The sequence below is a fragment of the Cynocephalus volans genome, chromosome 12 (assembly GCF_027409185.1).
Source record: "Cynocephalus volans isolate mCynVol1 chromosome 12, mCynVol1.pri, whole genome shotgun sequence".
NCBI classification, from domain to species: domain Eukaryota; kingdom Metazoa; phylum Chordata; class Mammalia; order Dermoptera; family Cynocephalidae; genus Cynocephalus; species Cynocephalus volans.
The window spans coordinates 16213986-16227476 of NC_084471.1; the positions used below are offsets into that span (position 1 = coordinate 16213986).

At 44.7% G+C, this 13491-nt stretch overlaps 1 protein-coding gene across 6 annotated transcripts in view; it reads left to right on the top strand.

The window, feature by feature from the left end:
- Positions 1 to 1930, top strand: part of LARGE1 (LARGE xylosyl- and glucuronyltransferase 1) — a 538741-nt gene extending 536811 nt beyond the window's left edge. For all 6 annotated transcript variants that reach the window (XM_063074931.1, XM_063074936.1, XM_063074933.1 and 3 more), the window contains one exon: positions 352 to 1930. In XM_063074931.1, coding sequence (XP_062931001.1) covers positions 352 to 549 — 198 coding nt within the window. In that variant the 3' untranslated portion in view covers positions 550 to 1930. The remainder of the gene's footprint in view (positions 1 to 351) is intronic.
- The last annotated feature ends 11561 nt before the right edge of the window (positions 1931 to 13491 follow it).

Genomic DNA, 13491 nt, shown 5'->3' on the forward strand with positions numbered 1-13491 from the left:
TCACCCTAGAGTGTGAGCTCACATTTCTCAAGAGCTTTCTGTGGGCCCGGAGCTCTGCTCAGCACTAGCCATACATTGTTAGTTTCATCCTCAGGGTCATCCTTCAAGGTAGATATTGTTATTTTCACTTTATAGATGAGAAAATGAAGGCTCAGAGAAGTCAAGTGTTTTGTCCAGGGTCATGGGAGTAGCTTTGAACTATTGTCCCACTCCAGAGCTGCTGCGCTGTCCTGCTGGTTGGTCATTTTCCAGCTCATTCAGCTGCTTAGTCATTCGCTCTTTCACACGGGCCCTCCCCGTCCATCACCGAGCGCTCTGGCACGTCCTCACGCCTCTCTCGTCTTCTTCCAGGAATATGAATTCATCGTGCTGCCCAACGCCTACATGATCCACATGCCTCATGCCCCCAGCTTCGACATCACTAAGTTCCGTTCCAACAAGCAATACCGCATCTGTCTCAAAACCCTGAAGGAAGAGTTTCAGCAGGACATGTCCCGCCGCTATGGCTTTGCTGCCCTGAAATATCTCACGGCCGAGAACAACAGCTAGCATCAAGAAGCCCACTACCAGGGAGAACCATGCTGCAGGGGAGAGCTGCTCGCTGTTTGGGGCTCAGCCTTCAACCTCCAAATGGAGCAATGCCTTTTTGGTTTGTTTTTATTTCTCTCTTTGGCCCAACAAAGCTGCCCTCACTACAGGGATCTTGGACGAGTATCCAGCCAACATCTCTGCCCCACAACCCAGCATTCGCGGAGTGTGGAAAAACAGCCCACCCGTGCAAGTCTCTTCAAGAATGGGACAGAGAGGGGTGAGAGGGAGTGAAGGTGTTATCGTCTTACCCCAGAGCCACAAAACCAAGTCAGGGCTTTAGGACGTTCCAGTTGCTTTTTAATAATTATGCTCCCCATCACAGCTGGGGAGCAAGGGAAGTCAGAGGGCTGGGAGTTAGTCATCCCAGGAAATAAAAATAAAATTGCCTCTTTATTCAGAGGAAACTGTCTTCTTCACCCTGTGATGTAGTTGGGTATCCAGGGGGAGGGCAAACCAGTGATCTGAACCGACCATTTGGAAATGTTGGTCGAAATGTTCCCACGACCCATGGGAATGTTGTATCTGGAAGGACTGGAGGTGGAGGTGGGGTTAATTAGTTTTTTATTCTCAAAGTCACTCTTGTTTTGTTTTGATTTTTTTTTTTTTTTTTTGGTTTGGGGGATTTTTGTTTTTGTTTTTAGTCTGGGAATCCAAAATAGAACATCTGATCCTTTAAGCCTCTAAAGGAAAATCAGCTGCCTCAACCCGTGTCCCTCCATCAGCAGTGGCCCAGCAAGGAGGACAAGAGTCTTCAGCCAATATTTGAACATGGGCAGCTTCTTCAGGATTGTCACCAAGGCTCCCATGACTTTGAATTCCCTACTCTCCAGAATCCAGGAGCTACAGTGGGGACTGTGGAAGTATGAGGGCCAAGTGTTTTACACTGGTCATCTTTTCTATTGGCATTGACTGATTCATGGGGAAAGGGCTTTGAAGGAACTGTTTCAATACATATGAAAGGTACGAACCTCTCAGGCCTTTAGGAGAACTTTAATAATTCACAGAAGCTCAATTCTGAAAGTTCATGTGTCCATTTAGAGACCTGCAGGAAGAACACAATTGGGTTTCTACATGTTCTTGCCTGATTCCTTGTGGACAGGGAGAGGTGACGACCTCTGTCTCCCTTTGGGACCTGTCCAAGCGTCGGCAAGCACCTTCACCGTTACACAGATTAAGGAGACACTGGACTTTTTACCCATTTTCTTTAATCTTCAATATTAATGTTGTGTTTACATTGATGAGAGCAAGAGTTAATGCCCTACCCTCTGCTGGGCTGTTTGTATTGAGTTGCAATGTGACCAGCGAAAGCTGCATTCAATAAACGAAAGTCCAGACTGTTTCTTCCCCATTCACCTCCCACTCTTGTAAGAAGCTGCTGACACACACATCAGCACAGAGAGCAAAATCAAAGGTGACAGCCAGCACCTTTACACTTTATTTTTGTGTTTTGTTTTTCTCATCATTGGAACTTTAGCCTTTCTTCCTCCTTGCCTAAGATTCGATCTCACTATATCCTCTAACCCTCCAACCATTTTCAAATTTTCCATTTGGCTTCTGTCTCAACACTGAAGCTAGTTGTTTTCCTGTACCAGATGTGGACCAGCGAGGTAAATCATGGTAATGTAGGAAAGTGAGCACCCCATCCCTGTTGCCTGGCAGTCACGTGGAACCCCATCGCAGTCTGATTTGTGACGCCACTTAATGTGTTATGTGCTCAAGTGGATGTTCCACTGAGATTTATACGTAAATTAGGAAAATTATAATTAGTACTAATCCTCACACAGATATAGATATATGAGTGTATGTACATATAGAGAGTATGTATATACCATATATACAGCATTTATTATTGCAAAAGAAACATATGAATACTGTAAAGAGGAAAACAATTCAAAAAAGTGTTCAAAGTATATGTCACAGTTGGGTGTCTTCAGTGGCATGCTGGAGCCATCTCCTGCAGGCTCCCAGGAACTTACTGTGTGCCTCGCTTTCCAATTCCCGCCTTCAGTGATCTCCCACCCCACCCCCAAGAGCTGGTTGTTAAATATTTACCAGCAGCACAACACTGCCTTTTTCTCTTCCTATGTACACACATACAGAGGCACACCCAAATTTCTCTTCCTTCCCTAGAGAGGACCACTGTTACTAGATGTATGGATACAGTTTTTGAATTAATCACTACCAGCTTCTTGAACCAAGTGAAAATCTGCTGATAGCTCTGGTTTCTCAATGTTAAAAATCAGTTTTGAATTCCCTAAAGCCTTTTTAAAAAAATTCTTTCCTGGCACCTGAATCATGCCCAGGTACCTAGCTTGCGCTTGCATCTTTATGGACATAGCTAGTGACCATATATTTTGTCATCCAAACTGGGTCAGTTCTGAGAATGAAAAAAGGTGCTGATTACTTTGATACAGTTGGTACAAACTGGAAGACGATGTAGCTTCATGTACAATGAATTTATTAAAGCTAGAAACTGACACTCTGTACTAACAGGAGAAAATCCTATTTCCCCAAAGACGGGTGCCTGATACTCTAAGCTGATCTCACTTAAGGCTAGAGCTCAGACATTGGCTGATGCCCAAGTTCAACACAGAGGCTGCAAGTCCAATGGAGTTTGAGGTCTGCAAAGGCAGCAGTGTGATGCCCAGAACTTAGTTGGAAGCAGCAGCTCATTGCCAGCCCCAGCTCGTGTGAGAAGCTGCAGCCATTTGGGCCGAGGTAATTGCAAAGGATGTTGATTCCTTCAGATCACTTCCCTGGGGTTTTAAAACAAGTTTTTAAATGAGTCACACTGATGTTTTCTTGCTTAAATAAGCCAATACCACCTTGGCTTTCAGTTGAGAGGAAGGACAGTGTCCTCTCATTTAGTGCCTGTGACTTTCATTGTCCAGGGGAACTAGATTTACTAAATAACCTCTGTGTGCAGGAGCCTTCGCATGCATTAGCCCATTGAACCCTTGGAGCAAAACCACGAAGTGAATATTACTGTTTATAGGTGAGGAAACTGAGTGAGCTCTGTCAAATTAAGTAACTTCCCCAAATTCACATAGTCAATATATGGCAGAACCATAATTTGAGCCCAATCTTACTTGTTTGAATCCGAAGTCATATAATCATCAATGCTGCTTCCTTCCCCAATAAGAAGGAGACATATTAAATGTTGACAGACGAGGATTTGAACCTATGTAGGAAGATGATTGGATTTCTAGTTTTCCTTCAACATCCTTCCGGTAACACAGTCCAGACAGCAATCTCTCCTCGATACTCGGGCCTTGCTATGATCATGGACTTTCTGAAAATTTATTTGAAATAGACCTGGGCAATCTATAAGCATATTCAGACAGCTGGGTTCAACTCCGGGGGGTAGTAATTGATTCCCAGAATTCTTCTCTGGGTTGTTTCCTAGATTACATGGTATAGGTAAAGTCACTGAGTTTTAAGCTCTCCCTTGGACCCCGACTCGGCGCGCTGCCTCAAAGTGGTCTCTCCGAATGTGTTAAGCTGATTTCCAGAGCACATGTTTGCTGAGTTAACTAATAGCTTCTTTGTGCCCCATCATGAAAGGACAGACCCTACTTTAATTCTGTTCCTTTCAAAGACTGTACTGTCTTTGAGTTAAGGCTTTATTTGTGGTCACCAGGCCTTTAGGGAGCTCTGTATTCGTGGAAGAAACGTGATCAAAATCCCCTCTCAGACACAGCTCCTGCACACTCTTGGTAAAGATCATAAAAACTGCCAGTTATTGATCCAGGACTTCCATGTAGTTGGCACTGATGGATGCTCACAGCCATGTGATAATGTGAGGAAGGCATTATTATCTGTTATTTAACCAAAAGAACTAGCTCTTCAAGAGATTATGTGACGTGGTCAAGATCACACAGGTTGTTAATGGAGGTACTGGAATTTGAACCAAAATCTAGCTGGCTTCAAAAACACATGTCTTTCCTCTCATATATGCTCACTGCTTTCTCATATGATACTGAAATCAGCTTGGCTACTGGGCTTACACAGTCATATTTTCATGTAGTTCATGGTGATAGGCTTTGTTTTCCTTTTTCTTTTAAAAAATCCTAAGGATTTATTTTCTAGTTTAATGCCATTAAAGTTTATGACATGTCTGATATCTGCTATATGCATTCTAAGAGGTTTCAGACCCACAGATTCTGATGTTGGGGATACCATGGTCTTCATTTTCATTTATTTAACAAAAATGTCCTTAGTTGGTGTTCTTTAATCTCAAGAAATGATTGGGGATATCTTGAAATAATGGCCCCACAAAATTGTAGGGTTTCTGATTCTGAATGTTTAGTGGATTTGGTCATTGGTTTGTTCCACACATTGAGAAGGTCGTGAGAGACAATGTCTTCTGGAATGAAAGGATGCCAGTCAGTTCTGGGAAAGTGTTTCCCAAGGTGTAGAGAACCAAGACCATCTGATTAATGATGGTATCATCACATTATTGACAGGGCTCACTCAGAGCAAAACTCTTTGATGGATTCCTGGGTAAGTTATGCTGCAGTGGTGCCAAAGAAAGAATGTATGGGCTTCAGTGACATCAATAATTTCATTGCATTCTTTCTTTCTTTTCGAATTGCACAAACTTATTGAGCATCTACTCTGTGATGGGCACTCTGAATACAACAGTGAGCCAGGCACAGTCTGCTTTCATGTAAAGTACAATTAACTAGACAGCAGAAGAATAAACAGATAACGTAAGGCAGGTGTCACCTTACTACAATCATATAAATTTAGCTTATTTTTATTTTATTTATTCCTACAACTCTAACATAAGGTTTCAAACTTAGAGAAGGATTGCAAGGATAAATACAAAGATTTTTTGTATACCTTTCATTTAGATTGACCAGTTATTAACATTTTGCCATATATGCTTCATAGCTCTCTGTCTGTAGTAATTTTTTCTGAAGCATTTGAGAGTGAACTGTAGATGCCATGGCCATAAAACCTAAATAGCATGTATTTCTTAAAAACATAACATTCTCTTATAAAACCACACACGAGGATCAGATTCAAGAACTTTAACATTGATACTATCATCTATTATGCAGTCTACATTCAAAGTTTGCCAATTGTCCTAATCATGTCTTTATAACAGCAAAACCCCACCATTAACCCAGACCACTCCACCCTGATACCAGGATTCAATCCAAAATCACGTATCACATTTAGTTGTCTCTAATATCTAATCAGGAACAATTCCTTCGTCGTTCTTTGTGTTTCAACACTATGATATTTATGAAGAGCACAGGCCAGCTTTTTTAGTTTAGTGTTTGAATGAGAAATAGGCATATATCCTCATATACAACGTGATGATGCATAGAATAGGTATGTATGCATACGTAACTTTTTGAGTTCACTAAGATTATGTAGCATGTGGCAAAATTCTGTGGCAGATTGTGTAAAGAAGCCAGATTCGGAAGGCACACTAGCAGTGATTATGCATTGCTGAGACGGTCCAATAGTTGGGACCATAAGGCAATGTGCACTGTCATATGACAGACACATCACTAACTTAGTTGTCTTATCACCAGACAATGAAAGTGGTCATTTTCCACCTTCTTAAAAATTTTATAGCAACTTTTAAGATATATTAATTGAATGCTTTGTGTGTTAGGACGGATGTTTATTATATGTGCCTGTAAATGTAAACCATTATAATTTTTTCAGTTTTTTTAGATCTAGGAAAAAAGATAAATCAAAAGAGCAATGTAAAAATTCTTGACTTTCCCCAAGTGCATTATGTGTGGGCCCACATTAGTTAGTTCATTAACATTTCAGCTTTGAGTCTCTACCCTCCCCAAAGATTACTTAATACTTAAGTAGAACTGAGCAACTAGGTTTCCTTCCCCCGTGAATATTAAGATCAACAGTTAATATTCAGACCCTCAGAAGATCAGAAGCGTCTTCTGCCCAGGTCAGAGGAAACTGCTTCCCCCCACAAATACCAGCACCCCTGAAATGAAGGGCAGAGGCCTCTTTTTGTATTGTGACTTGGCAATCTGGCCTCAAAACAAAAAGCTCCTCTCAGAAGCCTCTCAGAAATGCCTGTTTTCTTGGTGGCCCATGGATGCTTGGTCACTGCAGGCTAGTCACTCTCGGATTCCAAAAGCCCATGAATACCTACCTAAGTGATGTTCTCTGCAGTCGAGTGCATCTTATGCCACACAATAGGGAATTCTGAGTTTGGGGGTTTAATCAACTGGGTTATTTGAACATAACCCATGTCTCGTCCAGCAGGAAAAAAAAGTTGATGGAAGACCCCTATTAATTCTGTCCTCTGACAACAGATCTGCTTTGAACATTCTAATATCGTTCAGAGCTGCCTGTAACCAATCACGACTACCATTTATGGAGCACTTACTATGCTCTGACATGCTAAGTGTGTCACTTCTATCACTTACAGGAATCCCATGAGAGGAGGGATTATTATTTTAACAGAGGAGGAAACAGACTCTGAGATTAATTGGTAGAATCACACATCAACTCTATTTTTCTAACTCCAAGACTGTTCTCTACAGCTTTGGTGGGAGGGGACCATCAGCAGACAGGAGTCTGTCTGCTGGTCTGTGGTGTTCCCAGATCCATCATGTACTAAGCCCAGCACGTGGTCTCCCCCTGTTAGAGTCTATGCCTTTTCGTAGTGGTGCTCAGTAGTTACAACCCATTCTGTGTAACACACGCAGTGATAAGTCAAAGACTGGGAAGGAAGGGAGCAGTGTACATCCTCTTACTTAATCAGCAATAGAAAGTATAAGGTAGGTACTATCTTCATTTTAAAAATAAGGAAACAGCAGCCCAGAGAGATTAAATGAGAGCATTAAAAATCAAACCCAGACCTATGTGGCTCCAATGCTCATGTTTTCAATGGTCTACACAGTTTCCCAGGGATTCAGATAAACACATGATTATAGAAACTTTGCTTTTGAGGACCTTGATAGTCAGAATAAGCCTAGTCACTAGGAAGTTTATCTTTTCTTTGGACTATTCCGGTGCTTCTCAAACCTTAATGTGCATAGAAATCAGTGGTGCAGCCTGAGTTTCTGCATTTCTAACGAACCCCCAATGGTGCACATGCTGCTGGTCCACAGACCCCACGTAATATGGTCTATTCATACCTTTAAGAATCAGCTTATTTCCAAATATTTGTGGAGCCCTATCAGCATGTCTAGCATTCATCACTAGATACTGCAGAAAATCCCCATTTAAGCAAGTGATTGGTTCATTTTTTAGAAGTTACTGGGGTTCAGCAACTGTGCCAGCTGGTAATAATTCAAAACTGAATAAGACATAGCCCTTGTTCTCGTGGAACCCTAGTACTGGGGGGAGACAGGTTTGTGAATAGTGACATACAGGTGACGGAGGGAGGGGGGAGGATATTAGTCTGTTGCTGTTGCTTATAACTGAGTGCATGAAACTGGGTAATTTATAAAGAAATGGAATTTATTTCTTATAGTTTTAGAGGTTGGGAAGTCCACAGTCCAGTGGGTGCATCTGGTGAGGGCCTTCTTGGTGGAGGCTCTTTACCAAAACACAGGGTATCACATGGCGAGAACAGCAAGAGCAAGAGAGCTAACCTCCTCACTCACTTTCCTTTTAAAGCCATCAGAACCATGCCCGTGACAACCCATTAAACCATCAGCCCATTACTCCATAAATGGATCAGTCCATTCATAAGGGCACAGTCCTGGAGATCCAATCACCTCTCAAGTGCCCCACCTTTCAAATACCATGTGTGGATTTCCCACCCTCCTAATACTGTTACAATGAAGATCAAGTTTCCAACACATGAACTTCAGGGGGACACATTTGACCTACGGCAGGGAGCCATGGTGTGACAGGGTGTGTAGAATGGGGCTCACTCCAGGCTTCCAAGACAGATGACAACTGTTAAACAAAAAATTATTCTGACACTTTTTGAGAGGATATGGAAGACTTTATTTAGGAATATCGCAATAGATGCCAAAACTATCAACTCGGGGAGAGAGATGGAGTTCAGCTCCAAAGACAGCAAAGACAGCAGGGAATTTATAGCCAACAAACATAGTGAGGAGTCGTGGATGGAAAGTCACTAAGAGGAGACATCAAGAGTGGGGGATTCTCTCTAAACCGACTTAGCAGGATTCTTGCTAGAACTGGACTCAGCAGACTGAAGGCAGGGCCCCAAGACAAGACCTAGTGGAAAAACAGGCTGAAGAACTGTCTAAAATTTTGTCAAGCAAGATAAGCTTGTCTGGCCTGAAAAACAATAAGGCAAATCTGATTTAAGTGGCCCACCCATTATAGGGATACCTGAAACTGCCTTGTTTTTCTTGACCCTAATTTAGACCTGATTTCCCCAAGGAAGTGTTAGAATATAACTTTTATCTTGTGGGCTCCAAGAGCCTTTACTTTCAGGATTCAAACTAAAATTCCCCGAATAAATTGGGAACTTAGAACTCTCTGGCCTTGTCCCTCCACCCTTGAGCAAGACAATTCATCTCTCTGGAGCTCAGTTTTCATGTCTGTAGTACGAGTCTGTGTTTGTAAACACAAATTCAGCTTTGTTTTTGATTTGACAATTATGTTAGGAAGCACTTGGGTAGTGCTTGCTATGTCTCTGTCATAGTTCTAAGTTTTTTAGTAAGTTCAATAGTAAGTTCAAGTAGTAACTTAAGATAGCTACTATTACTAGATCCATTTTACAGAGGGGCACATTGAGGCACAGAGAGGTTAAGTAATTTGCCCAAGGTCACACAGTAAGTAGCAGAGCTGAGATTTGAACCCTGGCAGGTTGACCTCAAAGCTCACATTCTTAACCCCTATGCTCTGCTGCTGCCCTGATGGGGGATGAAATGGCATGCAGTTGTAACAGAGCCCTCATTGTGCATTTAATCTCTTTAGGGAATGTATTAGTTTTCCATTGCTATCTACAAATTACCACAAGCGAGGTGGCTTAAGACAACACACATTTATTATCTCACAGTTTCCATGGATGAAGAGTCCAGGTACATGTTATCTGGAACCTGTGCTCAGAGTCTCACACAGCTACAATCAAGGCATCAGCCTTGCTGTGGTTCTCATCTGAGGCTTGAGGGGTTTGCCTTCTAGAAGTATCCCTTATGCCTACCAGTTAACAGCCTCATCCCTGCAGGCAGATCCCTTCCTGGCCCACCTGCCACTCATTCCTTGGTTCACTTAGTGTGTTTGTGGGGGGTTTTTTGTTTTGTTTTGTTTTAAATGAGCATTTTCTGAACAGTTGTCAGAGAGCGAGCTCCCCATTGCTGCGCTCAAGGGAGTGACTCTAGTGCCTCCTCACCCGTCGGTTCTGTCACTAGTTTCCTGCAGGCTGATATTTTAAAACCAGTTTGGCATGGGAAAGGGACCAGAACCCCCTCCCACAACCAGGCACACCGCACCAGCGCCTCGGGGCCCCGCTCGGCAGCAGGGGGTCCCTTCTCAGCAGCTCCTCCTCCTCCAGCTCCTCATCCTCTTCGTCCTCCTCGTCCTCTCCTGCTCCACTTCCCCAGCCATCTGCACGTGGGCCCTGGCCTCCACTCCCTGGTCACCCTGGCCCACACAGGTGCAGCTCTTCCTAGTTCCGTGATGGTTGGAAGAACTCAGTTCCTTGCTGTTGTAGGACTATGAACCCTGCTTTCTTGCTGGCTGCTGGCCTAGGGCCATCATCAGCTCCTGGAGAACACCCACCATCCCCTGCCAAGTGGTCCTCTCCTCCACATGGCACTTTACCTCTTCCAAGCCAGCAGGAGAATGTCTCCCTTCAGCCTGCTAAGACAGAATTTTATATAGGGGTGATATGCCGTCCTATTCCCAGGTCCTACTCACCTCCAAGGGGAGGGGATTATACAGGGCATGTACACCAGGGGGCAGGAATCTTGGGGGCCCTCTTAGAACTCTGCCTGCTGCAGGGGGGTATTATGATAGGAATTTGGGGTCAAAGAAAGGATTTCTGCAGGTGTGCTCACTGCCCCGAGAGAGAATGGAGTAACTGGTCGTCACTGTGACTGACTGGCACAGAGCGCTGTGGGAGCAGCAGGGGCTGCCTAATCCAGGCTGGGCCCCAGCAAGGCTTCCTAAGGAAGTGACACTTGAGTTCAGCATTGACAGGAAGGTAGGACTAAAGGCCATCCAGCAGGGGGAACCGTCCATGGGCAGGCCAAAGGGGATGAAGGGCAGGCGTGCTCAGGAAAAGCAACGGTCCCCAGACTGAAAGGCTGCAGAAGGACAGGTGGGGACGCCAGCAGCCACAGCAGTGACTGACCATGGGGCCTTCAGCAGAGAAGAATGTGACCCTCCTTGCTGTTCCCTGTCCCCAGGAAGGGGTTGGCTGAAATGAGAGGAAGGAGGAAAATCTACAGAAGTTCTTTCAGGAGGTCCTGGGCTGGAGGCAGTACTTGAGGTCCAGCTCCATACTAGATGTCACACGTACCTGAGCTCCTGTCTCCACCAACACCTTCACAGCCGGGTCATGGTGAAACCAGTCAGTGTCTCTGCCCTGGGTTTGCTCCATTGTAAAAAGAACATAAACCCTGCGTGTGTCTTCAGTATTTTGTGAAGATTAAAGGAGTTAACATGAGTGTTTACTGTACTTTATAGTACACTGTCTGCTAGAGGACTCTCCAGCTGTTTCTTCTCCTGTTCAGCGCTAGTGCTCCACTGAGTGGGAGAAGGGAGCCGAGAGTCGAGTTACTGTGAACATTCCTGGAACGGAGACTCGTCTGGGAGCTGGGAGCAGACATCGCAGCCGGCGCTGCACCTGCCTCCCCCGCGGTTTGCTTCTGTACCACGGGGATGGGATACACAATTTCAGAGATCAGGAAACAGGCTACACCGAGGGTCAGTTCCCAAACCCAGGAGCAGAGCAGGCACTGTCTTCTGATTCCAAGCCTCCTTCCCTTCATGCCTCACTCACCAAAAGAAATTCAGAACTTCTAGAATCACCTACGGGGTTTAGTGTTGGTTTTGGTCTTGGCTGTTTTTTGGTTTGTTTTTGGTTTGGGTTTTTTTCATCCTTTTTGGTTTTGTTTTGTATTATGTCTTGGTTTTCATTCATTTTTTCTTTTTTATACATTTTGTAAGAGAAACAATTTTTGCACACTCTCCTTCTGAGAGCCACTTTTGAATTGCAATTTGAATTTAGGACACAGAAACATGGCCCAAATGCCCTTGGTCGGAGGCAGTATGAGATCATCTAAGGAGTGAGTGTAGGTAAGTAAGGGGAGAAAGTCTCAGACAGAAGCCCACAGCACTTCCAAACGTCCCAAATCTCATTGCTGTCTGGACGTTTAAACATTGCCAGACTCTGAGAGTGTTGATGACGACGTCGTGTGGGGAGACCTCCAGTTGCCATCACCAAGTACCCTCCACACACCCTCTTCTCTCCAGGCTGGACTGGGCACTCCTGGAGAGAAAGGGCCACACCCTGCTCTCCGCTGTGTCCCCACCACTGGCACGTCCTCAACACAAAGAGGCGCTCAGTGCATGCTGAATGAGTGTCAGTTTAAATTCCACGGTGCTCCAGAAACCGTACCGCTCCCTCTGTGGGTAATGCCAGGCTTGCTTCTTCCTTGGGGCGATACCAGGTGCAGAGTCAGCATACAGTGAGCATTAACGTTTCATGGGGAAAACACCGACATCTCCGAAACCTGCGATCTCTCATTCTACCCCAGGCATCTCCACTCCCCAACTCTCCTTTACCATTTTTTTTTTTTTCTCATTCTCTTGTGCTCATTCTCTTCCTGGGGTGGGGATGTTCCTTTTTCTTTCATTAAGTGCAACAAATGGTCCATGAGAGCCTTGTGTGTGCACGGGCTTCAGCCCCACAGATATTGAAAGAAGACACTGAGAAGAAGCTCCGTGTTTCGTGCAGAAGATGAATACAGAGAAAGCATCCTAATCAAGGAGAAAAACAGAAATTAGTACTAGAAATAGTCAGTCCTGGCTCTGAGGGAGGGGTCTACCTTCCTCCGACTGGCTGAGTGAGATCGTTTTAGTAATGGGATCCAAGGGTGGTCCTTTGGAAGTTGTTTTCCTTTAGAAAGAAACTATATCCCCAGCATCTAGCATCGTGCCCCACACAGAGTAGACGCTCAATAAATATTTATTGCCTGGGGAGCAAGATATCATAGCTCAGGCTCAAAAAAGTCCTCATTTTGAATCCCGGAAAGGCCACTTGCTAGCTAATTCCTGCACCTCTCTGATCTTCCATGCCATCATCTGCAAAGCGTCCTTATCTCCCAGGGCTGAGAGGTTTACATGCAGTAGCTCCTGGGATGTGACGCTCACACACACACACACACATGCAAAGTGGATTCTTCTCTTTTTTTTATGTTCCTAGTGGTTTGCTCTGTCCCCTTCACAGGTGTTTTCTCTATGGCTCCTTGAGAGAAGGGAGAAAGGCTGGGCTCTGAGGGCCACCAGCAGGGTAGAAAGGAGAGGAAGGAAGGACTGAGCAGTGAGAAGCCTGGGACTACAGGGAGCAGGACACAAGGAACCAGGAAGCAGAGAGGGAAGTACAAGACACACAGAAGAGGAAAGACAGATGGTCAATCCCGACTGCCTCTTGTATTTTTGATTATGGTCCCTCTTGGTATTACAGCCCTTGACACTTTTCATGTACAGCATCCTGCCTGCTTCACAAGACAGTCGACAGTCCTGAGATGGCAGCATTGGGCACATTTTCATCCTGATATTGCAAATGTGGAAGTTAAAGCTTAGAGTGCTTCACCAAGGTGCTCCAGGTCATGCCAGATCCTGCACGCAGGCCCGACTCCAAGTTCTGTGCTCTTTGGAGCACTCTTTGATGAGCTGTTGGCAAGAGAGAGCCGCTGGCCTGAGTGCTGGGCCAGAGCGACTCCTCGGAAATGTCCGGGCAGCGTCTGCAGG